Source organism: Phacochoerus africanus, chromosome X, assembly GCF_016906955.1.
Source record: "Phacochoerus africanus isolate WHEZ1 chromosome X, ROS_Pafr_v1, whole genome shotgun sequence".
NCBI classification, from domain to species: domain Eukaryota; kingdom Metazoa; phylum Chordata; class Mammalia; order Artiodactyla; family Suidae; genus Phacochoerus; species Phacochoerus africanus.
The window spans coordinates 14,436,469-14,460,787 of record NC_062560.1 but is presented as its reverse complement, the minus strand read 5'-3'; the positions used below and the strand labels follow the sequence as shown (position 1 = coordinate 14,460,787).

The 24,319-nt window shown below is 44.0% G+C and overlaps 1 protein-coding gene across 2 annotated transcripts in view; it reads right to left on the bottom strand.

Annotated features, from left to right (window-relative positions):
- Positions 1-738: 738 nt before the first annotated feature.
- BMX (BMX non-receptor tyrosine kinase) overlaps positions 739-24,319 on the bottom strand; it is a 49,181-nt gene continuing 25,600 nt past the window's right edge. Inside the window, exons 9-19 of one of the 2 annotated variants that reach the window (XM_047765823.1) lie at positions 23,511-23,576; positions 20,182-20,236; positions 18,799-18,878; positions 15,962-16,089; positions 11,907-11,981; positions 11,024-11,195; positions 7,646-7,862; positions 6,196-6,260; positions 4,583-4,701; positions 3,375-3,709; positions 739-1,344 (exon numbers count right to left, since the gene is read on the bottom strand). In XM_047765823.1, coding sequence (XP_047621779.1) covers positions 1,270-1,344; positions 3,375-3,709; positions 4,583-4,701; positions 6,196-6,260; positions 7,646-7,862; positions 11,024-11,195; positions 11,907-11,981; positions 15,962-16,089; positions 18,799-18,878; positions 20,182-20,236; positions 23,511-23,576 — 1,387 coding nt within the window. In that variant the 3' untranslated portion in view covers positions 739-1,269. The remainder of the gene's footprint in view (positions 1,345-3,374; positions 3,710-4,582; positions 4,702-6,195; positions 6,261-7,645; positions 7,863-11,023; positions 11,196-11,906; positions 11,982-15,961; positions 16,090-18,798; positions 18,879-20,181; positions 20,237-23,510; positions 23,577-24,319) is intronic. The other variant, XM_047765824.1, reaches the window with a different exon arrangement.

Genomic DNA, 24,319 nt, shown 5'->3' with positions numbered 1-24,319 from the left:
CTTACTCTAACTCCTAAGTTCAACTTGATCATAGGATGCATGTATAGGATAAAACATGGTGCGTGTAGGGTTTGATATAATCCTCGGTTTCAGGGATCCACCGGGGGTCCTGGAACCTGTTACCTGCAGACAGGGGGGAACCAGTGTAGAAAGCAGCAATCGAATACAAGATCATGGTTATGCTCAGGTTGCGACTGATGATGGTTAAATATAAAGAAAAAGACATCATTATACCTTAGCATCTTTAAAAACTGTCTCTACGTGATCCAATGTTATGTGTTAATGTATTAATGAATAACATTAGTTAACTAGTTTTATATACATGATGACATAAAATCATTGTTCCAATCTGGGTATCAGATGAGAATTGTGTCATTGGATTGGATGATGGATCACCTAACGGTGCCCACCACATAATGAGATCCCCTAGGTCAGTTTGGACTGACCACACCAGCACATCTAAGAGCCTGTTAAAAATACAAATTCTTGTCATGGCGCAGCAGAAACGAATCCGACTAGGAACCATGAGGTTGCAGGTTTGACCTCTGGCCTCGCTCAGTGGGTTAAGGATCCGGCGTTGCCATGAGCTGTGGTGTAGATCGCAGACGCAGCTCGGATCCTGCGTTGCTGTGGCTGTGGTGTAGGCCGGCAGCTGCAGCTCCAATTAGACCCCTAGCCTGGGAACCTCCATATGCCACAGCTGCGGCCCTAAAAAAAAAAAAAAAAAAAAAACCCACCAAAAACAAATTCTCAGGCTGCATTCAGACCTGCTGTACCAGAATCTCTGGGCCAGTTCCTAAGGAACCTGTGTTTTAAATCAACTCTCCATTTGATTCTCATGCACGCTACAGATTGAGAACATTGAAACATGAAGGCAAGTGTTGCCATTTCCATACTTGTTAATAACATTTAATTATCATGATAGTGATGATACTGAGAAAAGAACAAATATCCAACACATGATTTTTCAATTCTGTTCAATCTTTACACATGGTACACATCCTGTCTATTTTTTAATCAGAAAATGTGCTTTTGCTAAAGGCTGGGAAGTGTAATATTAAAAGCAGCATAAACAAAATTACTAATGTGACCTACATTTCTAGGAAATTTTTTGTTTCCTACCTTGCTCATTTCTAGAAAATAGAAGAAACAGCACAGAGAGAAGGACTAGCCAAATTACAGTGTCTGTGTTTTGCTACTTTCCTTAAAAAGAATGAAAATGTTGGCCAATATTTATCATCATTCTCATCAGATCTCCTAATTTCTTCTTCAAGGCTTGTCGTTTTCCCGAAGTGGTTCAATGGAAGATAGGAGTTGCTGAAATGTGGGACGCTTTTCTGGAAGCTAGATAAAAGAAAAACCCAGTGGTTTAGTTTATGAAGGTTATGATTAAAAATAAACTATGTAAAATATTTATATTGCAGTACCAAAGCTAGCAACTTTTAGAATCTGGAAACATGTAGACATTTCTCCTAAAGAGAAGACAGAGCCCTAAGAGTTGGAAAAAAGTATCCATGTGCATAAGATGTGATTTCATACCTGGAAAAACCGAGAGGATTGGTGATAGAACCAACCCGAATAGTAAGGAATTCACCAGGAGAGCAGTATGTAAAATTAACGTACAAACTCAATAGCCTTCCCATATATGTACAGTAACCAATGAGAAGATATACTGGAAGCGAAAACCTCATTTACAATAGCAACAACACCCAAATAAAATACTAACGAACATGTACCCCCCAAATGAGGAAAACTTTAAAATGTTGCTGAAAAATACAAATGTAAACCGGAACACATAAATACCATAAAGATGGCAGATTTCCCAAGTTAAAACAAACCAAATACAGTCTCCTCCACGATATGAGCAAGCTTGTTGCAAGCTGAACAAACTGGCTCTCTAGTTTGTGGATTTTTAAATATGCAGAATAGCTAAGAAAATGATGAAAAATGAGGAAGGGGGGGATGCTAGCCTACCTAGTATTAAAACAGGGTATGAAGTCTGTAATTAAAATAATGCAACATCATATAATGGCTATGGGCGCCTAGATTAATGTTTTCTTTTAAAAAAAGTTATTGCTGGATCACATGGTAGTTCTATATTTCGTTTCGTTTTCTGAGGCACCTCCATACTGTTTTCCACAGACAGACTCACAGACATAGAGAACAGACTTGTGGTTGCCGAGAGGGAGGGGGAAGGGAGTGGGAGTCTGGGGTTGGTGGATGCAAACTATTACATGGAGAACGGATAAGCCACCGGGTCTTGCGGTACAGCCCAGGGAACTCTATCCAATCTCTTGGGATAGAACAGGATGGAAGATCACATGAGAAAAAGAATGTGTATGTATGTATGGCTGGGTCACTTTGCTGTACAGCAGACATTGGCACAATGATGTAAATCTACTTTAACAAAAAATTCAAAAAATTTATTGAAGTATAGTGATTTACAATGTTGTGTTACTTCCTGCTGTACAGCAACGTGATTCAGTTATATACACGTTCCGTCTCCTTTTCCATGATGGTTTATCACAGGATATTGAATACAGTTCCCTGTGCGGGACAGGAGGACCTTGTTGTTTATCCAGATGAACGTTCGGAAAAGCCCCCGATTAGCGCATCACTCTCCTGCACCTCCCGCCCGTGTCTCCCCATTGCCTGGAGAAAGCCAAACTTGCACTCCTCTTTTTGTCGTTAAGGCTCTAGGCTCTGGCCTCGACCTCCTCTGCCACACTCATTTCCAGCCCTTCCAGGCACAGCGCCGGCGTGCACGCCGTGCTCACACGTCGTGCTCACACTCGCCTCCGCACCTGTGCCTGCGCTCGTCGCTCTCCCCGGGGTACCCTTGAACCCCGTCTCCACCCACACAGCCAGACACGCTGGGCAGAGCTGTCCTCCCCTGGCTCAGGTAACAGGCCTTCCAGAAGCCAGTCTCCGTCTCCTCCAAGCTCTTCCTGCCCCTGTCGGTCTTTCTCTTTCACACCCAGAATTAGAAACGGCTCGGGGGTTTTTGGTCTCATGACAAAAGATAACCCCTATTTTGTCCCTGCACGGAAGGCTTTGATTCAGCGCTCGGGAGGCAAGGGAAGGGGGGGGTGTCCATCCCGTGCCTTCTGCACGGCTTCTCGGTGCTCTGTTAGGCGTTTGCCCCTTGGGGAGAGCCCCTCTGGCACTGTGGTTGAGAACAGGGCCCCTGATGCCAGCCAGCCTGCCTCTTATTTACTAGCTGTGTGAGCTCGGGCAAGTTCCTCAACCTCTCTGGGTCTCTGTTTCCTGTTCTGTTCGTTTAGCCATGAGACGAATACGTGCCTCAAAGTATGTTTCCTGAGGAACAGATGAGTTGATATTTATGGAGTTCTTAGACCAGCGCTGGCACGTACCTTGTTAGATTGCTGGCGCCTACGGTGCGGGTTGCAGATCACAGACACCTGCGGGCAGGGGCTCGGGCCCTTTCCCGCCGCTCCGCGGCAGGCGCCCTCCCCCCACAGTGCTTCCTCCACGGGGAGCGGCACCCACCCCAGGGCCTGGCACCCCTGCCGCCCCGTGGGGGCACTTGCCTCGTGCCAGCAGCTGTACATGATCTGGTAGACGGTGTCCGACGCCAGCTGGGGCCGGTAGAGCCTGTGGCCCTGGGAGACCTTCAGGACCACCTGCGCGTTGTCGTACAAGTCGTAGGGCTGCTTCCCCAGGCTGAACACCTCCCACATGAGGATCCCTGCGCCGCGGGCAGAGGAGGAGGAGAGAGAGCCACGGTCAGCAGGTACCCGCCTGGGCAGGGTTGGGGAGGCTCTGGGTGGGAGCCGGGATCCCTGGGGAAGGAGTCTTAGCAAAAGGGACTGGAGCAAGGCTCGGGGCCACTGCAGAGAGGCAGCCGGGGCTTCCTTCAACCCACAGGGACAGGCCCCCCCCCCTCCACCTGCCCCCAGGAGTGGTCGACGGAAGTCCTCGCCCTTCCTTTCTCTCTGCCTTGGCAACAGTTCACTGTACAATCAGATGACCTTTCAGTGGAAATTTAAGGTAAACTGACACCATTCCTCCTTCCTGTCTTACTGCCGCAGCGGGCTCCAATACTTGGGGGCCAGGGCTCCTGTCGAGAGTCTGATGGAAACTGTAGGCTTTCCCTGGGCACAGGGCCAAAGAAAGTGTTGAGTCGGGTTTGGTGTTTGCACCAGGCAGGCCCCCCACATGAGTCAATTCCGAAGGCAAAGGTTATCACGCCGCTTCATACAGAAGGTTGGTGACTTCATTTTAAGCCCTTCGACATTCTGTACCTCACGCAAACTCGGTTTTCATTTTCAGTAATTCCTTCTAAAAACCCAGAAATCTGTGGAAAAGTGTGTTTCCCTTTGGATTCGATGAGAAGGTGCTAGCGCGGTGCAAATTAGACAATACGTGGCAGGCAGCCTAACGACCACACAGGGAGGGGTCACCATCCTCTTTTTTAATCCCTTGCTGGTCTCTGGCCATGCAGGTAATTTTGTAAGGGCTCAGAGCTTTTGCTAAGAATGCGTGTTGCTGCTCTTGTGGTTTCCTGTTGTGGAAGCCGGCTTATGCAATGGGGCTGGGTCCCGAGTGGCCACATTCTTACCGAACGCCCATACGTCTGACTTGCTGCTGTATTTGAAGTAGTGAAACACCTCTGGGGCGGACCACTTGACCGGAAACTTGGTTCCCACCGAACTGACATACTGGTCATCAAGAACATACCTGCAGGGGAAAACAGCAACACAGCCCTGAAGCCCCTTGGCTGGGCAAAGTGGAAGCCCCCTGCTGGCCGCCGTCGCCTCGGCGGTGGTCCAGGCCGATGCAGGGTCTCAGCCAAGTGCTCCGGGATTCTGGATCTTTTGTTGCCTTTCGGTGTGTGAGCTTGGGTAGAGGCTGTTTATGACTTGTAAACATTTAAAAAATGCTATCTTTTTTTTTTCACTGCATCAAGAGTTTCCATGTTCTCTTTATTTATTTACTTTTTGCAGTTTAAACATTTTATCTTATGTTGAAGTGTGCTTGGTTTGCAATATTGTGTTACGAAAAATGATGTCTAACTTTGAAAATCCCCAAATCTGAAGGCAAACTATTTGGTAAATGTAGGAAAACACAAAAATGTCAAAGTAAAATCATTCAGAATCCCACGTCAGAGATAATTTATCATCCTACCACTCGAGAGACATTTTTGCTTTCCAAAGTTTTTTCTTATATATAATTTGAACAAAATTGGGTTTCTGTTGTATTGAGGTTTGCTGTTACTTCTCCTTTAATGGTGTATCAAGAACATTTTCTGGAGTTGCCTGGTGGCTCAGCAGGTTAGGGATCGGCTGTGGCTCAGGATTGATCCCTGTCCTGGGAACTTGTGCATGCCGTGGATGTGACCCCAAAACCCCAAAAAACAAAGAACATTTTCCCATGGCTACATTTTCTTCTCGGCTTCATGTTTAATGGCTGAATAGTCTTCCTTCTTGTGGATTAGCATCATTTGTTTAACCATGTAAGTTATTTCTAATCTGCTGCTGCCATAAATAATGATGGACAACAATAATATCCTATGGAGATATCAAGACCATACAAATGTGCGTTCAAGGATGTGTTTATAATAATGATAAAAATGCAATGAACCTCAGTGCTCACATGCTGAGGAGTGATTAAATATAATATGGCACGTTAGTAGAATAGTATGCAGCCATGAGCAAAAAGATAGCTCTACATCGACTGAAATAAAAAGATGCTCGTGGTTTATGGTTATGTGCAAAGGCACCTGTAGATAATGTGATTCCATTTTTTTCTGGGGACAAACAGTAAATGTACATATTTGTGTACATGACTGAGTATACTTAGGAATCAGGGATGAACGGTCTGATTTGTATATAATAATACTGTATAAACACATGCCCGTACGTAATCAAGGCTTCTTTAGCCTTTTCTATTTGTTTTTTTTTTTTTTCCTGGCTGTAACATGTTATATTTGAATATTGAGGCTCTTTCATGGTATTTGTAAGTTTAGAAAAGATTCATCAAGGCATTGAAAGAACTAAAAGGGACTCGGAATAATTTCTGAAGATCATTCCCATCTTATGGAGGGACAGATGAGGTGGTCGCAGGTACTGTGAGGGAGGGGATCCAGGTTTCTGAGCCCCCAGTTCAGATCAGGTTCTGTATCCCCATTTAGAAATCCCTCTTTCACTGGCTGCCCATTCGGAATTGGCTTACCTCGTCATTCCAAAGTCAGACACCTTCACGGAGAGATAACTGTCCACCAAGCAGTTCCGAGCAGCCTTTGGAGGGAAAACAAAATTACCCAGGAGTAAAAATGACCGGGAATCCCCTGACATCAGAATCAGACATCTCCCTGCTCTTTGGCAGAATCCTCTGCACAATCTAAGATTGCTCATCACAACTCCAAGTGCTGTATTTCAAATATAATATCTCGAGTATGGAAGTTGTCTTTTTTCCTTTGCCCTTTTCATTTTGTTTTCAAATGAAAATGTGCTCCCGTAAGTATTTTCCCTCAAGCCTCCATCCTTGGCAGACAGCATGGAAGGTATTAGACATTAAACACAGAACCTTAGCTCGTCAACGAGAAGGGAAAGGTCATTTCTAGGGGTTTCCGCTCCACCACCTGGACACCGTGGGCTACCAAACGTAGTGTGTGTGGTATAAAGGAAAACAGATGGAAAGGAAAGACTTTATGCCACAACACAAACTACATAGATCCTTTTTTTATGGTTCAGGGATTGGCAAACTTTATTCCGTAAAGATCTAGAGAGTATTTATTTTAAGCCTTTATAGGCTTTATAGGCCACATACAATCTCTGCTTTTTTCTTCAGCAACCTTTTGAAAAGGTAAAAAACGTTTTTTTGGTTCAAAGGCTGCACTATGGCCTACAGGCTGTGCACCAGATTTGGTCTATAGCCGTAATTTGCTTAATCTTGCTAAAGGTTTATTTAAACATTTTACATCTGTATCAGCCATTGCCATTGAAAAAATCATATACTGGAGTTCCCGTCATGGCTCAGTGGAAACAAATCTGAGTAGCGTATGAGGACACAGGTTTGACCCCTGGCCTCGCTCAGTTGGTTAAGGATCCAGCGTTGCCCTGAGCTGAGGTGTAGGTCGCAGACGCGGCTCAGATCTGGCGTTGCTGTGGCTGTGGTGTAGGCCGATGGCTACAGCTCTGATTTAGACCCCTAGCCTGGGAACCTTCATATGCTGCGAATTCAGCCGTAAAAAACAAACAAACAAAAAAATCATATAAAGGAAAATAGTGGGTTAAATCAATAAGCATTTTTTTTTTTTCATGAATCTCTGGGTCAGAAGGGAGGCTCTCCTGTGGCTTAGGTAGGCAGTTCTGCTGATCTGGGTTGTCTCCGTCACATATTTACATGTCAGATGATATTGGGTTGTTTTAAATGACTTCAGGTGACATAGTACAACTACATAGATCTTGATGGCTATTTCTACTCTTTCTGTTGTTTCTATGCTTCAATTATTTTGTTTTGAAACTGTGATTTTTATTACAAAAGTGTCATGTGCTCAAGCGAGTCACAAGGGAGCAAAGTCTAAGATGCCTTCCTGGCTGTCCCTCCCGATGGCGCCATCGCTGGAGGCAGGACCTGTAAATAGCTTTCATTCCTTTGAGATGCCAGTGGCTTAGCGTACCAAGTCCCGATGTATGAACTGGTGGCTCTCCAAGAAGGCCATGCCTTCACAAACATCATAGCACATTTCTAAGAGCTGGGAGGGTTCCAGTCTTTTCCCATGACTCTTCAAGTAACTCAGCAAGCAGCCATTGGTTATATATTCAGTCACTATGTAGATAGGGTATCTCTTGGAACACACTCCATAGAATTTCACCAGCTTGGGATGGTTGAGTTTCCTGGAAACAACAGATTTTCCAAGTTCAGTACTGAATTTCCATACTCCATTTTCCAGATGTCCTTAAAAAGAATCACTCGCAGATTTTTGTTTATTTTCCCCCTTCTATTTGAACTTAGGAAGAGAGGGGAAGGTGTAGGATCTGATTCTGGGAGCATTAGCCCTTGGAGGCAAAAAATGCTGCCTCCTATTTGACACTGACAGCCTCGGCAGCCATTAAGCCACTGTGGGTACTTACTCAGCTTTCCTACAGAGAATCAGGGAAGCAAGGGTCTGTTAGTCTTGGGGCATCTCGAAAACGTACATGACTGATTTGGAGGAAGCTACACCCTAAAAGCCATCACTTCCATTTTAAAGCAGCTAACTTAAAAAAAATTATTTCATTGTAAGTATAGCTGATGGATAATATTTTCTGCTAATTTCTGGTGTGCAGCAGAGTGATTTGGTTTTCTATATAAATCTATATATGTGTATGTACATATATTCTATATTCACATAATATCTATATCTGTATATATAGATATTCTTTTTCCTGGTCTTCCCATTATGGTTTACCACAGAATTAAGCATAGTTCCCTGTGCTATACAGCAGGACCTTGTTGTTGATTCCTTCTCTATATAATAGTTAAAGCATCTAATTTTCATGTATAAATATTTCATTAAACATGATGTCAGAATTTGAAGGGCATAGGTAGAATAAAAATGGCTACCATGTTAGAGAAGTGAGATGAGTTGTGATTGTTCTTTCTTTTAAAAAATTTCGCTGTGCATTATTGCTACCTGATTTTGCGGTGATGAGTTTAGGAAGTGGTAAGCACATGACACAGTGCTTCTAGTGGGTCCTGACACCTGCTGTGGTGCACATCAAGTAGTCCTTATGTAATTGATCTGTTCTCATGGACAGTTCTTTAATGATCAGATGTCTAAAGTAAATTAAAGTTCACATGGCAAAGTAACAATGTTTTAGCAGATGAGGATGTATTAAATAGTTATTTTCTTTCTTCTTAAACTAGAGGCACATGCGTTATCCCGTGACTCAAGGTCATGGGCTTGGTTATGCATCTTTGAGCGGTTCGAGAGACCTGTATTGCTCCCTTCTAAGGGAAGGCTTGTGGTGGGACCAGGGTCCGTCACCCAATAACAGTTGTTCTTTGAGCAAATTGAGTTACTGCCTAGGGGCACATGGTGGGAACACCATGTCTCATGTGACAGGCCTCGGTTTGACCATTACATTTGAGATTTAACATTTTCCCCTAATGACAGATTCACCTCTTTACAACTACATGATTCGTTAATGACTTTTTAGGATTCCGTAGGATTACTAGCTATCTAGTAGCCAAAAAAAAAAAAAAAAAAAGCAGTTTTAAAGTTACACTGGGACATGGGGGTTACACCTTGAACCTAAGGGAGTTTCTGCCAGATTTTTTGGTCCTGTCGTAAGGGCCTCTTCCCCAGTCCTATGAAAGTACAAGGGCCAAAGACAGAATGAGCTACATAATTGGCAGGGAACAGTGCAACATGAAAATGCAAGGATCCTTGTTTAGGAATTTCCAGATGGTGACAGCAGAGCATTAAACCAAGCACGGAGCCCTTTTTAAGTGTGGGAGCCCTCAAGTGTATGCAGGTTGCTTGCCCATGAAGCCAGTGCCAGCCAGAGGCTTCTTTTCACATGGTACCTCTGCTTCCAAGCAATTCTGCTTTTGTCATGAAACTGGTTATTCTGACTCTCTGGATGCCTCTGCTCTTCATAAAGAAACGACTAAGGAAATGGACCCTGCAAGGTCTGCTGGCTTTGCCTCTCTGCTTTGCACTTTCATTGGCTTGGTGAACAACTGGAAAGCAGTGGGGTGAGAAAAGGATTTTTACCAGACTGCACTGGGATCTTATCCTTGAGGCCTTAGTGTTCAGTAGTGGCCACTAGAGGCTCATGCCCTTGGGCATGTGCTTTACAGGCCCTTCTCTTCCTCCTTCCATCATGTACCTGCCCGAAAGCAAAGAGGCCAGAGGGCCAAGGAGACATGCCCACTGGGAACCATGCATCCTTCTCTGTCTCACTGTCGGGGTCCCAGGGCTCCGGAACCCCCTGTCCGCATAGTCCTGAGGCCTCTTCCAGGACCAGTACAGACTCTTCCTGCTTCTGTCTCCCAAGGGTGAACCATGCTATTGGTGTCCCCACCTCTAACCATGATCATTAGCCGATAGCGAGCTGCTTGTGGGAAACCCGGAGGGGGCTGCGCAAGGCACTGAGGACAGGGTGGCGCTGGGGGTGGGAAGAGAGAGGGGAGGGGTGGGGTTTGGGGGGCTATGGGCAAGAGGCTGGTATCTCTAAAGAACCTTGAGCGTTCTAAATTCGAATGGGACCTTTCAGGTTGTTGCGAAGATGTATTTGTCTAAGGAAGCACATAGAACCAATTTTATGTAATGGTGTGTTAAATTGATCTATAACTTCTAAATATTTCTGTCTGTGCTACGTGGATTCTTTCTTTCCGTTGGGAAATGGTGCATTTTAAATTAAAGTATAGTTGATTTACAATGTTGTGTTAGTTTCAGGTATACAGCAGTGTGATTCAGCTTTATATATATATATACACACACACACACACACACACACACACACACACATATATACACACACACGTATATATACACACACACGTATATATGCATATATATATATATATCCTTTTTCAGATTCTTTTCTGTTGTAGGTTATTCCAAGATATTGAATATAGTCTCCTGTGTTATGCAATAAGTCCTTGTTGCTTATCTATTTCATATATAGTAGTGCGTGCCTGTTAATTCCAAACTCCCAATTTATCCCTCCCCACTTTCCTCTTTGGTAACCATAAGTTTATTTTCTACTTCTGTGAGTCTGTATCTGTTCTGCAGATAAGTTCATTTGTATCATTTTTTTTTTGAGATTCCACCTATAGGCGATATCACATGATGTCTGTCTGATTTTACTTAGTATGATAATCTCTAGGTCCCCCCATGTTGCTGCAATTGGCATCATTTCATTCTTTTTTATGGCTGAGGAATATGCCATTGTACATTTATATGTGGACTCGTGATCCAGGCCTTGCAAATGTGAGGGACAGACCTGTTGGCATGAATGTCCTCCCGTGGAGAGGGCTAAATTGCTGCTCCTCAGAAGAAACTTACATCATGGTCTGGGCCTCCTGGAAGAACTCATCTTCCGACATGGAGCCTTCCTTGATCATCTTAACAGCAACGTCATACTGGCCCTGCCACTTGCCCAGATGGACCACGCCAAACTGGCCACTTCCCAGCTCCTTCAGCAGGGTAATCTCTTCTCTTTTCAGCTCCCAGATTCCTAGTAAGGCAAGACAGACAGGCCTTAGAGTGAGAATAGAAGGCTTGGGGCCTAACAGCTTCCTAAGTGATTTCCTCTCCAGTGAGAGTTTAACATTGACAATATAAAGAACAGCAAGACTTTTTACGTTCATCACTGGAAAAGAAAACCCTTAGAGATGTGGTCTTATGACCTATTAGACCACATAATAATGCCCCCAGAACAATATTGTTCCTGAAGCAGCTATGGTACTTGACAAGAAAGCTTAGAGTAAAAACCCTTTGCCAACCAGAGGCGTCTGGGAAAGACTTAGTGTCAAAGTGTGCTCAGTACCCTTAGCTTGGCAAAATGTCTTTACGTTTTCTTATGAAACAAATGAGACTGTGATCCGGGTGGATGTCATTATCTGAAACACACAAGGTCACAAACTGTGAGCAGGCACAGAATCAAAAGGAGAAAGGACAGGCAATAAGATCCAAGAGGCTGATGATTGGGTCGTTATTTTTTGCTACTGCTGGGGAGAGAACAGAGTTAGGTTGGGAGGACAGCTGTTTGATGGTTGAAGAAAATGAGTAAATATATTCGAGTTGAAGCCTCACTGGTACAATCCGAATAGCAGTCTCCTTCCTGTCTTCCCTCTTTTTTCAGCAAATCAAATATATATATATATATATATATATATACCAAAATGGTGGGAAATTAGGTTTAAGAGCCCAAGGGGTATGTCCATACCACTTCCCAAGGACACGGAGATGGGAACCTTGTTGGCCTTGGTCGACACAGGGTGGCGGAGTCGTGTGATCATGCCTGTAATGGAATCAGCATTGTGTCATTACATGATCACATTACATCACATCCCATTACATCACATCGCTTCTGTTCTCTCTAGAGTAGCTGAAAAAGCACGGAGTTCAGGATGTTGTCATGCGGAGAGAGAATCCATTCTGACCATAGTCATCCTGGAATTACATTAATTTGCTTGACGTGGATGAATTAGTTCTATGTAAAGCAAAAATGAAGAGGATAACTACTTTATGTGAGTTCCCGTCATGGCGCAGTGGGTAACGAATCCGACTAGGAACCATGAGGTGGTGGGTTTGACCCCTGGCCTCGCTCTGTGGGTTAAGGATCCGGCGTTGCTGTGAGCTGTGGTGTAGGTCTCAGATGAGGCTCGGATCTGGCGTGGCTGTGGCTGTGGTGAAGGCCGGCAGCTACAGCTCCGATTTGACCCCTAGCCTGGGAACCTCCATATGCCACTAGCGCGGCGCTAAAAAGACAAAGACAAAAAAACAACTCATCAAAATTAGTTGCTTGATGGAATCTTTTATTTAAAAAAATTTCCCGTTTTTATTTTGCCAGCTTTTTCTCTTTGTAATTATTTTATTGTATTTGTAACTAGCTATCAACTCTTTAAAAAAATTGAAGTATAGTTGATTTACAATATTATGTTAGTTTCAGGTGTGCAACATAGTTATTCAATATATTTATAGATTATGCCCCACTTAGAGTTATTACAAAATAATGGCTATATTTCCCCGTGCTGTACAAGGTATCCTTATTGCTTATTTCTTTTATATATAATAGTTTGTACCTTTTAATCCCTTACCCCAATCTGGCCCCCCCTTTCCTTTCTGGAAACCACTAATTTGTTCTCTGTATCCATGAATATGTTTGTTTAGTTACATTCATTTGTTTGTTTTACTTTTTAGATTTCACTTATGAATGATAACATAGAGTATTTCTTTCTCTGTCTGACTTATTTCACTAAGTGTAATATTCTCTAGGTCCATCCACATTGCTGCAGATGGCAAAATTTCATTCTTTTATATGGCTGAGTAATATTTCATTGTATATATGTACCATATCTCTCTATGCATTCATCTGTTGATAAAAACTTAGGTTGCTTCCGTATCCTGACTATTGTAAATAATGTAACTATCAACGTTGGGGTGCGTGTACCTTCTCAAATATAGTGTTTTCATTTTCTCTGGATATATGCCCAGGAATGGAATTGCTGGATCCTATGGCATGCCTATGTTTAGTTTTATGAGGAACTGCCATACTCTTTCCCACAGTGGCTGCACCAAGTTACATTCCTACCAACAGGGCACAAGGGTTCCCTTTTATCCACACCCTCTCCAGCATGTAGAGTTTGTAGACTTTTTTCGATGGCGGCCATTCTGAAAGGTGTGAGGTGACAGCCCACTGTGATTTTGATTTGCATTTCTCTGATGAGTAGTGCTCTTGAGCATCTTTTCACGTGTCTTTTGGCCATCTGTATGTCTTCTTTGGACAAAATGCCTATTCAAGAATTTTGCTATCTTTGTATATTCCTGTATTTAAGTATGTACATATGCATCACATACATTTGGTTAAAAAAATCTGATAAAAATTATAAAAAAAAGTTATTTTAAGAAAATCTGGACCGTACACAAGGGTACAATATAAGAGGTAAACCACTTGAACTATTTTTTTTTTAAAAAATGAACTTATTCCTAAATTGTACTTAATGGTCAAGTCATTTTAATCATATACATGTAGTTATGGTAAAGATGGATTAAAGTAAAGTATTTATAGTGGCTCAAAAGAATTCATTCTAAAATGTTTCTTTTTTTTTTTTTTGTCTTTTTAGGGCCACACCCACAGCATATGGAGGTTCGCAGGCTTCACCACAGCCATAGCAACGCCTGATCCGAGCTGCGTCTGCAACCTACACCACAGCTCACGGCAACACCAGATCCTTAACCCACTGAGCGAGGCCAGGGATTGAACCTGCAACCTCATTGTTCCTAGTTGCATTCGTTTCCGCCATGCCACGACGGGAATTCCTAAAATGTTTCTTGCTTTAAATGTATGATGTTTTCCAAGTCCTGGTAACTATCATACGTGTTTTGTTTTCTCTCCTTCCTTTTTCTGCATATTTATTTAGTTTTTATATGAATGGTGTCTTTTAAATCCTGCACCTATAATCAGCCCCCCAAATGAGCACACGCCTCCAAAATATGTATATATACAGTTGCTGCTGTGTTGATATGATATGTGACACATTCAATATACTCCCAAATAGAAAACTTAAGAGGATAAGATTTTTACAACAAAGGTAAATAAACATTGTAATATTTTCTTCCAATCCTCTGTGGGGTTTCTAGTGCATTGCCTGGAGTGGAATCATTTCACTTGGAGATACCTGTTTCCACAATACCTTTTCCAAAGGGAATTTTTGAGGTGCTACATGTTAAACAATTAAGAAATTGGGAGCATGGAAAAATACAAATCAGAACCAAAATGAACACCAGGGGTAAGGCCAAGTCACCTGTACGCCTGGAATCAGGTCAGGTAGAGGTGACAAGTTTGATGCTAATTCCACAGCTCGTTTGCCCTCACTGGTGGAAATTCATCTGGTCGCTTCCTGAAAGTGGAGCTAGTCTAGATAAGACACTTAGAGGAGATTTGTTTTCTTTCGATTTCATTTTTTTAAGTTTGTTGAGGTGTTCCTGACATGTAATATGTGTAACTAGGTGAACAGAACCGCGATGATTTGATACCCGTATATACTGTGAAGTGACTGCCACAGCGCGGTTAGTTAACACCTTCATTACAAGGGATTTCTAGATATATTTTTCAGCATTTGAGGAGGCACATTTTAAAAAGAATGATGGATGGTACCCAGGGTCAGGGAGGATGAAGTGTTGCTGTCAGTGGGAGTGTACATTCCTGAAAAGCATTTATTTAAATGTGGTTAAATTTTCAATGCGCTGAACCATCGTCCCAAATGCCGCTCTTAGGGAAGCTGGCTACAGAAACACTCATACAGGTGCATCAAGCTATGTGTGCCTGACCGTGCACTGAAGCAGCCATTGTTAGGTGAAAATATTGTATATGCTCCACCTGCCAATCGGTATAGGTTTAGGTGGATAAATTATGGAGTAATTCTGCAATAGAGTTTTGTTACACAGACCAGCGTGAGCTCTATGTATTTGAATGGAAAGTTCTCTAACACATGCTGAGTAGAGAAAGCAAGCTGAAAAGTCATGTTCTCATCCCTGTAAACATATAATGTGTTACACGCATATATACGTACATGGTCTGTATAAATACATATATAATGAGTATAAGTGTTAGTATCAGCATAGAAAAGAATTCTGTCAGAACAGACACCAACTTGTCAGTGGAGGTTATGTCTCCGGCGATACACATTTCTATGTCATTTGAAATTTGCAATTGTGTTACTTCTATAAACAAGAAAAACCCTGCAAATGTTTTTATACAAAGAATCTCTGCTTCTCAGTCACTGAACTCAGCTTCATTTTTTTTCTGGCATTTTAAAGTGTATAATTTTATATTCCAGGAAATGTAGGTTGAAAATCACAGCAGACACAGGGCTCGCGAGCATTTTTTCCCCCTACTTTCACCGTCCCCTATATAATTAAGAGTATTAGAAGTGGGGAGGGGTACGTTAGGAGTTTGGGATTAACAGATACACTCTACTGTAGATAAAATAAACAACAAGGACCTACTCTATAGCACCAGGAATTACATTCAGTATCTTGTAATAACCTATAATGGAAAAGAATCAGAAAAAGAAAGAGATGTGTGTGTGTAATATAGATATATGTGTGTGTGTGTGTGTATCCATCTATCTATCTCTGAATCACTTTGCCGCACATCTCCCACACTGTAAATCAATTAAACTTCAATTTTAAAAGAGTATTAGGAGGATCAGTAATAGCCAAGAAAATTGGTACTGATCAACAAGGCCCCATAAAAGCAAAACCAAACTAAGTTACCTGCTGAATTGTGTTGATGATAATGAATAAGCTTGGGAATGGAATCAAAACAGTAGTTTTCTGCCAGGTACAATTTGTTCTCAGCGTTGGTATGCACATGGTAATGCTTGACCGTTCCTTTTTTATCACTAGTAAGGAAGAAAGAATGTTAGAATGCTTTTAATAAACAATTGAAGCTTGAATTAAACAATGGTTAAATCGTCATTTTAGGTGCATTTGCAATTTTGGAGAGGGAAGGCAGAGAGGCTTCTCAGGCTTGACATCTGATGTTTTCTCTGGAGGCGTCTATGACAGTTGTCGTTATGGGAGAGGCTCCCGTCTGAACTCAGTGGATCCTTTGTGCTCATACCGACTCTTCATCTACAATAGAATCCCCCCTTTCTGTACCGTCCTTCCCTTCGTAAGTCTACAGCTGGCATCTTCCTTTGGTGAGTGAGAGCCCTGCGGTTTTCAGGATCAGCAGCCTAAACATCACTTCTCTTTTTGGATAATGAGATGAAAATGGGGAGGGGGGGCAAAGGTCATTAGGCGGTGGGTGGGAGGCCCTTTTGGGAGGGAGTATACAGGATGGAGTGGCTGGGCATATCCTCTGTTTCCTCAGGTGAACTGGTACCTTTTCCACAGAAAACATTTTTTTGCCTTGGCTCTGCTGGTAGGAAATAGTGGTGAATTGATGCACATTGATTCAGGCTAATCAGGAATGATAGCCTGTCTTAGCTTTCTGAGTGTGGCCGAGGGGTCAACAAGTGAGTCTGGAGTACAGTTCCTGAGCTAGCTGGCTACCTCCTTTGGGTGTCAAAGATCCGGTGAGATTATGCATACAGCAGTCTGTAGGATGCTTGGCACATAAGAAACCGTTAATAAATTATTGTTGCTATAATGCCAACCTCATTAGAATTGCAATTATAAAAAGGAGAAAGGGTCCTTTCCTGCTGCAGATGGCTAACTGGCTCTTGGTCTCGGCATCAAATTCACTCCAGCTCATTGATGGTATTTCACAAAAGAAGGCCTCCGTAGTCACTGACTGTAACTCTTTTCTTTTGATTCCTCATCTCTTTGCTCATTTCTCTACCTGGCCACCTTCCAAACTGAAGCTGGTATCAAGAAACCTGACTGACAGGACTTCTGACATCAAGTTTGGCTGAAACTGAAGGGCCTGAGGGTGCAGAGCTTTTGACACTCAGGGAAACAAGTCTCCTCCCCTTCGTACTGGGTTGGCTTCAGTCAGTATCCAAGTATGCAGGCTAGTACATGGGGTGTGGCTTTTGGCACTGGAAATGCCATGTGAATGCCTCTGGTACCTGCTGTTATCTCAAATTGGAGGTAGGTACCCTGAAAAAAATTTCCCTGATAAAATAACTTTTTCATCACTTAATTATTAAAATACACACACATACACACACACACAGGACCACAGGACAGGACACATGGAAAAGACAACAGGGCCATTCAGTCGTTCAAGGTCATTCAATCCAGCTATTAAAAAAGGGTCACACATAGGAGTTCCTGCTGTGGTGCAATGGGATTGGCGGTGTCTTGGGAGCACTGGGACACAGGTTCGGTCCCTCGCCTGGCACAGTGGGTTAAGGATCTGGCATAGCCGCAGTTGCAATGGCTCAGATCTGATCCCTGGCCTGGGAACTCCATATACCTCGGAGTGGTCAAAAAAGAAAAAAAAAAAAAAAAGGCTTACACATATAGACATTTTTTTTTCAGATGGGCCTAATCAAGATTTGACCAGATCCTTATTCCAAAACACTGGGGCTTTCAGCATAGATCCAGGCATAGGGTTAAAGGAACATGCACTCAGGTGTTAAAGGCCTGGCTTCAAGTCGTCACTTAGTGGTTTTGAGGTTGGGTCTTTGCAAGCTCTCTTTGAGCCTCAAGCCCCTCATACGTAAAATGGTGCACATAAAAACAGCTTTCCTGTTTGCTTCGCAGGGTGATTAGAAGGGACGAAAAGGCCAACAACCAATGGGAAAGTGGCTTATAAAACGCTGGAGGAGGCTTGTCAAGGTGGTGATGGTGACTTGTGCGAGATGACTGCGGGTGCCTTGCATCCATACCTAAGTGTCAGGGTGGGGGTCGGGGGGCAGGTTGTGTTCCTTTTCCCCAACAATAAAAGTAATTACTATTACTTTAGTAAGTGTTTACTAGGTGCCAGGCACTGTTCTGATCCAATAGATGAATTAAACTCACTTCACCAGGGAATATTAACAATTGCTACTATGTCCCCCTTTCAAATGAGGAGCCGGAGGCGCAGAAGTTAAGAAACTTGCTTAAGGGCATAACGATTTGAAATGGCAGAGTCAGGATTTGGACTGAGAGGTGTAGTTTCAAACCAGAACTCCTAACCCACCCCCCGCCTGGGGCCACACAGTGGAAAGAAGCTACTGGGGGAACACCGCCACGCTGGTTCTACCTTCACTGGAAAGACTACTAAAAACCAGACCCTGGGGTAGGTTTCTTAGCTCAGCAGGTGACTAGGGCCAAGGCTTATGTCGAGGGTCCATTGCTATTTTTTTTTTCCTCTCCTTCTAGGCTTAGGATGAATCAAGGCATAATAACGCAGGACTCATTTCGCTAAGTTACTGAGGCGTGCTGTGCCTGGGGTGCTCCGCTGCTGCCTGGGATGGCCAGGAGAGAAAGGCCCAGGGAACAGTCTCCTGAAAGTAGCCGGAGGGGGCAGCTACAAATGGTAGCATTTTACAGAAATACTTTGATCCAAAATTCCAGAGTTTCAAATGGCGTCTTGACCCAACGTGCAGCTGAATGACCAGCCTGGTCAAAGAACATACGTTAAGAAGGTAAAAGAAAGAAATCCACATCATACTTACTTCATAGCCTTACTGAAGAGAGACACCGTGTACATTCCCGCCTGGCTGGAATTTCTAACCATAAATGCTCCTTCTTTTCCCTGAATAGGAAGAAAAGCGTGGAGGGAACGAAGAACATTTTCATTATTCTTGAGAACTGTTTTTCGTGGTAGGTGGCGGGAAAATAGGTCTTTTAGATCCGCTTTAATTGTCACTGGTGGCACAGCTTATCCCCCCCTGGGCACAGAAGGGCCCCACGCTTTAGCTTTCCTCCTCCTCCTCCTCTCTCAGTGTCTCTATAGATCTACCCTGCGGGCTTCAACTCTTCCTCTCCAGTTAATTTTTAACCTTCCCTGATAGTTCTCTCTGCTTTGTGTTTGCGCAAGCCTAATGTTTTAATCTTTCGGAAAGAAAATTTAAAACCACGTATCTCCATATCATTTCCTCGGAAGATTTTCGAAAACCAAAGATGCAGAACAAATCACTTGTTAAAGTTCTGTGGTCAGCTTGTCTCTCATAGCCTGCAGATCTAGATTTACCATGAGTGGTTCATAAACCAGGAAGGCGACCAAATACCGAGTGAGGGAGTAGCCGCTATATTCTCACTAGTACCCCGGCAAGAAATAACCGGCGTGTTTTATTAGGTTGAACTATAGCAAGATGTCATTTGCGTAGGTCGTGAGTTTGCAGCTGGTAATTCCATGCCAATTAGTAACAAAATCAGATAGATTTAGTCCCCATTAATCTGCTGCACTCTTGGTTTAGGTGCTAATGGTTTTGGTGACAGAGTCAACGTATGAGGTACAGATGGCCCCCAGTAAATCATCTCTCTGGAGATTCATGCCCTGTGTCGTCCCTTCTCACAGTGACTCTTGGGCTGGGCCATGTGATTTGCTTTGGCCAATGGAACATAAGCAAACACAACAAAAACAGAGACTCCGTAACTGCCTGCCCCCAAATCGTGGGGCTCGCCCTCTTCGACCACTGCCTGGACATCACCGTGCTGGGAGGAAGCCCAAGTTAGCCACATGGACATGCAATATGGCACCCTGGTTGGCTAGCTCAGCTAAACCCGACCCTCTAGTCAATCCACCAGCTAAAAGCTGCCACGTGAGTGACCCTAAGCAAACCCTGCAGAAGAACTGCTGGCCCAGCTGACTCACAGAATGGTGAAGAATCATGAGTGTTCTGGATTTTCAAGCGGTTTATTATAGAGCAATCGATCATGGGAATAGAGGAAGTGGCTAGATGTGAAGGACCTGGTAACCCACAGGCTGGACAACTAACACTCTGATGTCTTGACTGTACAGTTAGCAGCAAAGTTTCTATGAGATTCCTGTTACCCTCTGGGCCCAACACTAGAAGTTCATTCTTAGAGGCTGGTTTAAAGACTAGACCGCTTACCTTTTGTCTCAGTAACTGCTCAGATTGTGACCTGGAGATGTTACCTGCAAACCAGCTGCAATCGAAAAGAATTCCATTTTAGGAATTAATAGTTTTTAATTGCATAACTTGTCATGCACCGTGCTCATCTGTTAAATGAGATACTGGCCAAGATCAGAGGTTTCCAAACCTGGCTGCTCAAGAGAATCACTTGAGAAGCTGTTCAAAAACCCAGTCTCCGAAGTCTCCACTACCCAGTTATGACTCTGCGGGTGGGGCCTGCATATCTGTGTTTTTAAATGCGCTGGTATTTAGGAACCCTTGGGCTCCTTCTAGGTGATTTCTGCGTTCTCCTACATTTTCAGTGAGAGGCAGGGATTAGAGCACTGAGGAATATTCTAGTGGGAAGGTCAGGGTTGCCAAGGATGAAAGTTCCTATCTTCCAACTAACTTAAAGCAAATGTCTCTCTTAAGATTATTTTTTAATTGCAGGAAAGCAACTTGATTGCATCTAAGGTTATATTAAGGCAGGAGCGCTTGGACTGAACTGAGAAAAAGATGAGGTGGGACAGCCAGGGGTAATATTTAAATCCTGCCCTTTGTACTAAGTTAGCCCAAAACACCGCGTCTTCAGATGTGGAGCTCCACAGGCCACAGATCTGTTCCTTGTGTGAGATCAGCAATGTCTGTAGCCTTTGGCTTTGGCTAAAATGTCATACCAGGGCAATGAACAGGCTGTGAAGTGGGATGGGTGTGGATCTAGGGGCTTGGGAGACCCCTCTGGCTAGAAGGTAACACCTGAGGAGGCAAGGAGCCCATGAGGCGGTGAAGAGGTGTTCGGTGACAGCAGGAGTGTCAGCGGATGGGCTGTTCAGTAAAGTGGAAAGAACCTTAGACCAGCCACCTTGGAGGTTTGCTTTCTAGACATAACTTCCTAATAAGTAGGCGTGTGGCTTTGGACAAGCCACTTGGCTTCTTTTGACCTTAGAATTCCCCATTTATAAAACTAGGATGAGAGTTGAACTTGATAAGCTTAAAAGTCTCTTCTAAGCCTACCCTTAGAGATATTGTATAATTAACATCTGAGGTATTAACTAATTTTTACTAGTTAACATTTTCAGCTAATTATAGCTAATGAAAAGATTCTTCAAGATCATCTTTCTTTGATCCAGGATATATGCCTTGGGGAGATAGAGGCAAGAAATGATCCGGAATAAAGAGAGAGGGCCTAGAGAGGCCAGGTGAGATTGTGCATAACCGCCACACGTGCGCGCGCGCACACACACACACACACGCACACCCGCACGCACACATTTTGCCTGTGTCATAATTTTGCTAAGGCCTAGCTGTTTGTTTTTCAAAATATTTCTGGGAGTTCCTTGGTGGTTCAGTGCTTGGGATTTGGTGCATTCAGTGTTGCAGCCCAGGTTCAATCGCTGGTCTGGGAACTGAGATTCTACTTTAAGCCACTGCACACCATGGCCAAAAATAAAATTAAAAAAAAAAGGAGCATCTCAGTGTCACAACATCAGAGGCTTGGGCCTGGTCCTAAGGCCTGATTTTCCATCTAAACCTCAGCACCTCATGCTTTGATGGCATGAAGGAGAGTTGCTCATGAGCTTATGGCCACAGAGCAGCTGCTTCTGTAATTGCAGTAGAGCAGGTATCTGGGGGCCCCCGGGGCATACAGCCGCCTAGTTTTCATCACTGCTTGGCATCTCTTTGACTTTGAAGAGGGCAGGTCTTTCCTGATCATTTCCCTAATGCATGCCCTCCCACACCACTGGACTCTAGAAGTCATGGAGACAGAGACTCTATCTGGTCAGATCTGGGCTTTCCAAATCAGGAAGAGCCTTCCAATTCATCTAAATGCCAAAGACTAAAATCCATGACTCGAGTTCCTTCCCATTGGCCTAAGTCTTTAAAGTACAGTTATCTTCGGATAATTTTTGTGCTGGTCTTTCTCAGTCTTTTCTATCTTCGTGTGAATGATTCCAGCAGGTGTTTTCCTGAGGGGGGACGTTGGGGAAGAAGCTGTGGTTAAAGGGGAGCTAGAAGGCGGTTTACAGTGACAGGCACTTTGTAAAGCCTCTCGCCGTACTTGTAGCCAGGGGATCAGTAACAGCACTCGTACAAAATCATGAGAAATATGCCTTCTCCGAGTGTTCAACTGAATTGGTTGCTGTTGAGTAACAGGTGTCTGAGAGATGCCGTCTGCCCTATTACTCCCACCACCCCTTAATACCAAACTTGAAGTCTAGGAGTTGAATATTTATCCCTATTTGTTGTAGAATGATAGAAACTTAGCTTTGGGAAAAGATCGTAGCAGCCACTTAAGACCAACCTCGGTATAGCTGGAGTGAGCACATGTTCTTATTTGCCCAGAGGAGCTGAGTTTCTGCCTGATGTCCAGAGGCAACATTTAACAGGGCACTCTTTCTCTCTCTAAAGTGTCCTAATTTGGCTGTTACATGATAAGGTCACTCTAGGAAAAGGACTCTCTCAACATAGATGCTGTGATAGTCACGTCTCAAATATGCTCCCTTGTAAAATTACTGCATCATGACAAACTTCAAAATGGGACTCGGAGTTCCCGTCGTGGCGCAGTGGTTAATGAATCCGACTAGGAACCATGAGGTTGCGGATTCGGTCCCTGCCCTTGCTCAGTGGGTTAACGATCCGGCATTGCCGTGAGCTGTGGTGTAGGTTGCAGATGCGGCTCGGATCCCGCGTTGCTGTGGCTCTGGTGTAGGCCGGTGGCTACAGCTCCGATTCGACCCCTGGCCTGGGAACCTCCATATACCGCGGGAGCGGCCCAAGAAATAGCAACAACAACAACAACAAAAAGACGAAAGACAAAAAAAAAATGGGACTCAATGCTAGTAAGAGCCTTCAAACTTCATCCTGGCGAGGGGCCTCCAGGAAAGAAATAATCATCAGAAATGTCACAGGCTGTGTCTGGGACGACAAAGTGAGAACGGATGTGTGTGCACGTATAACTGAAGCAGACATTATCGCAGCATTGTAGCTCAGCTTCGCTTCAATAACACTTTAAGCAATGAATTAAAAAGACAAAGGGAAATGAAAGGGAGGCCAGGGATGCGCAAAACCCCACGAGTAGCTGTGGCCAATTTAGACAATCCAGATTTGGGGGAAACACTTTCGTTAGTAACAGCCCAGCTCATTGTCACCCAGCCTCCAGATACAAGGCCCAGGACCTCACACAAGTGTTTCACGTCAGCACAGCCTCCTGAGCAAGGCTGAGCCCTCGGCATGGAGTCTCGGGGAAGAAGAGACTAGAAACCTCTCTGTCTACTTTCAGGGGAACACAGAGGACTTTCAAAACTCACTCATAGTCCTCAAGGTTTTCTTCTTCTTCTTCTTCTTCTTCAGATGAACTTGACTCAGGGGAACCCCTTCAAAAGAAAGGAAATGACATGAATAATAATAATAAAAAAAAACCCACCCAGAAACAATCCAGGTGCCTAGCAGTGTCCTATCAAATCCCACCCTGTTTTCACCCACATAAATGAAATTGGGACTGTTCATTTTCCCTTTTCTGCACTGGGTAGGGTGTCAGACACCTGAAGAGAGAATGGCTGAGGAGGTGCGCTCAGGCCCAGTTCATGAGAAACTGGCTCCTTGACACAGGAGGCCCCCAGGAATGCAGATTTCCTGACTCTCAGGAGAGCAGGCTCATGAAATCGATGAGACAGCTGTGGTGCAAAGTTAGAGAAAATAAAGCTGTCCTCAGAGAAGAGTTATTCAACTCTATGCAGTTGCTCTCCTGGCAGAGAGGCCTGAGCTGGTATGTCGGTGGTTGGTCACGCTCACCCCAGTGTGTACCATGAATAACGGGCAGCCAAAATCAGCGTGACCCTGGAGTTACTGTTGTGGCTCAGCGGTTAGTGAACCCGACTAGCATCCATGAGGTTGCAGGTTTGGTCCCTGGCCTTGCTCAATGGGTTAAGGATCTGGCGTTGCTGTGAGCTGTGGTGTAGGTCGCAGACGTGGCTCAGATCCTGCATTGCTGTGGCTGCGGCGTAGGCCGGCGGCCACAGTTCCTATTCGACCCCTAGCCTGGGAACCTCCGAATGCGGCAGGTGCAGCCCTAAAAAGACAAAAAGACCAAAAAAAAAAAAAATCAGCACGACCTAGA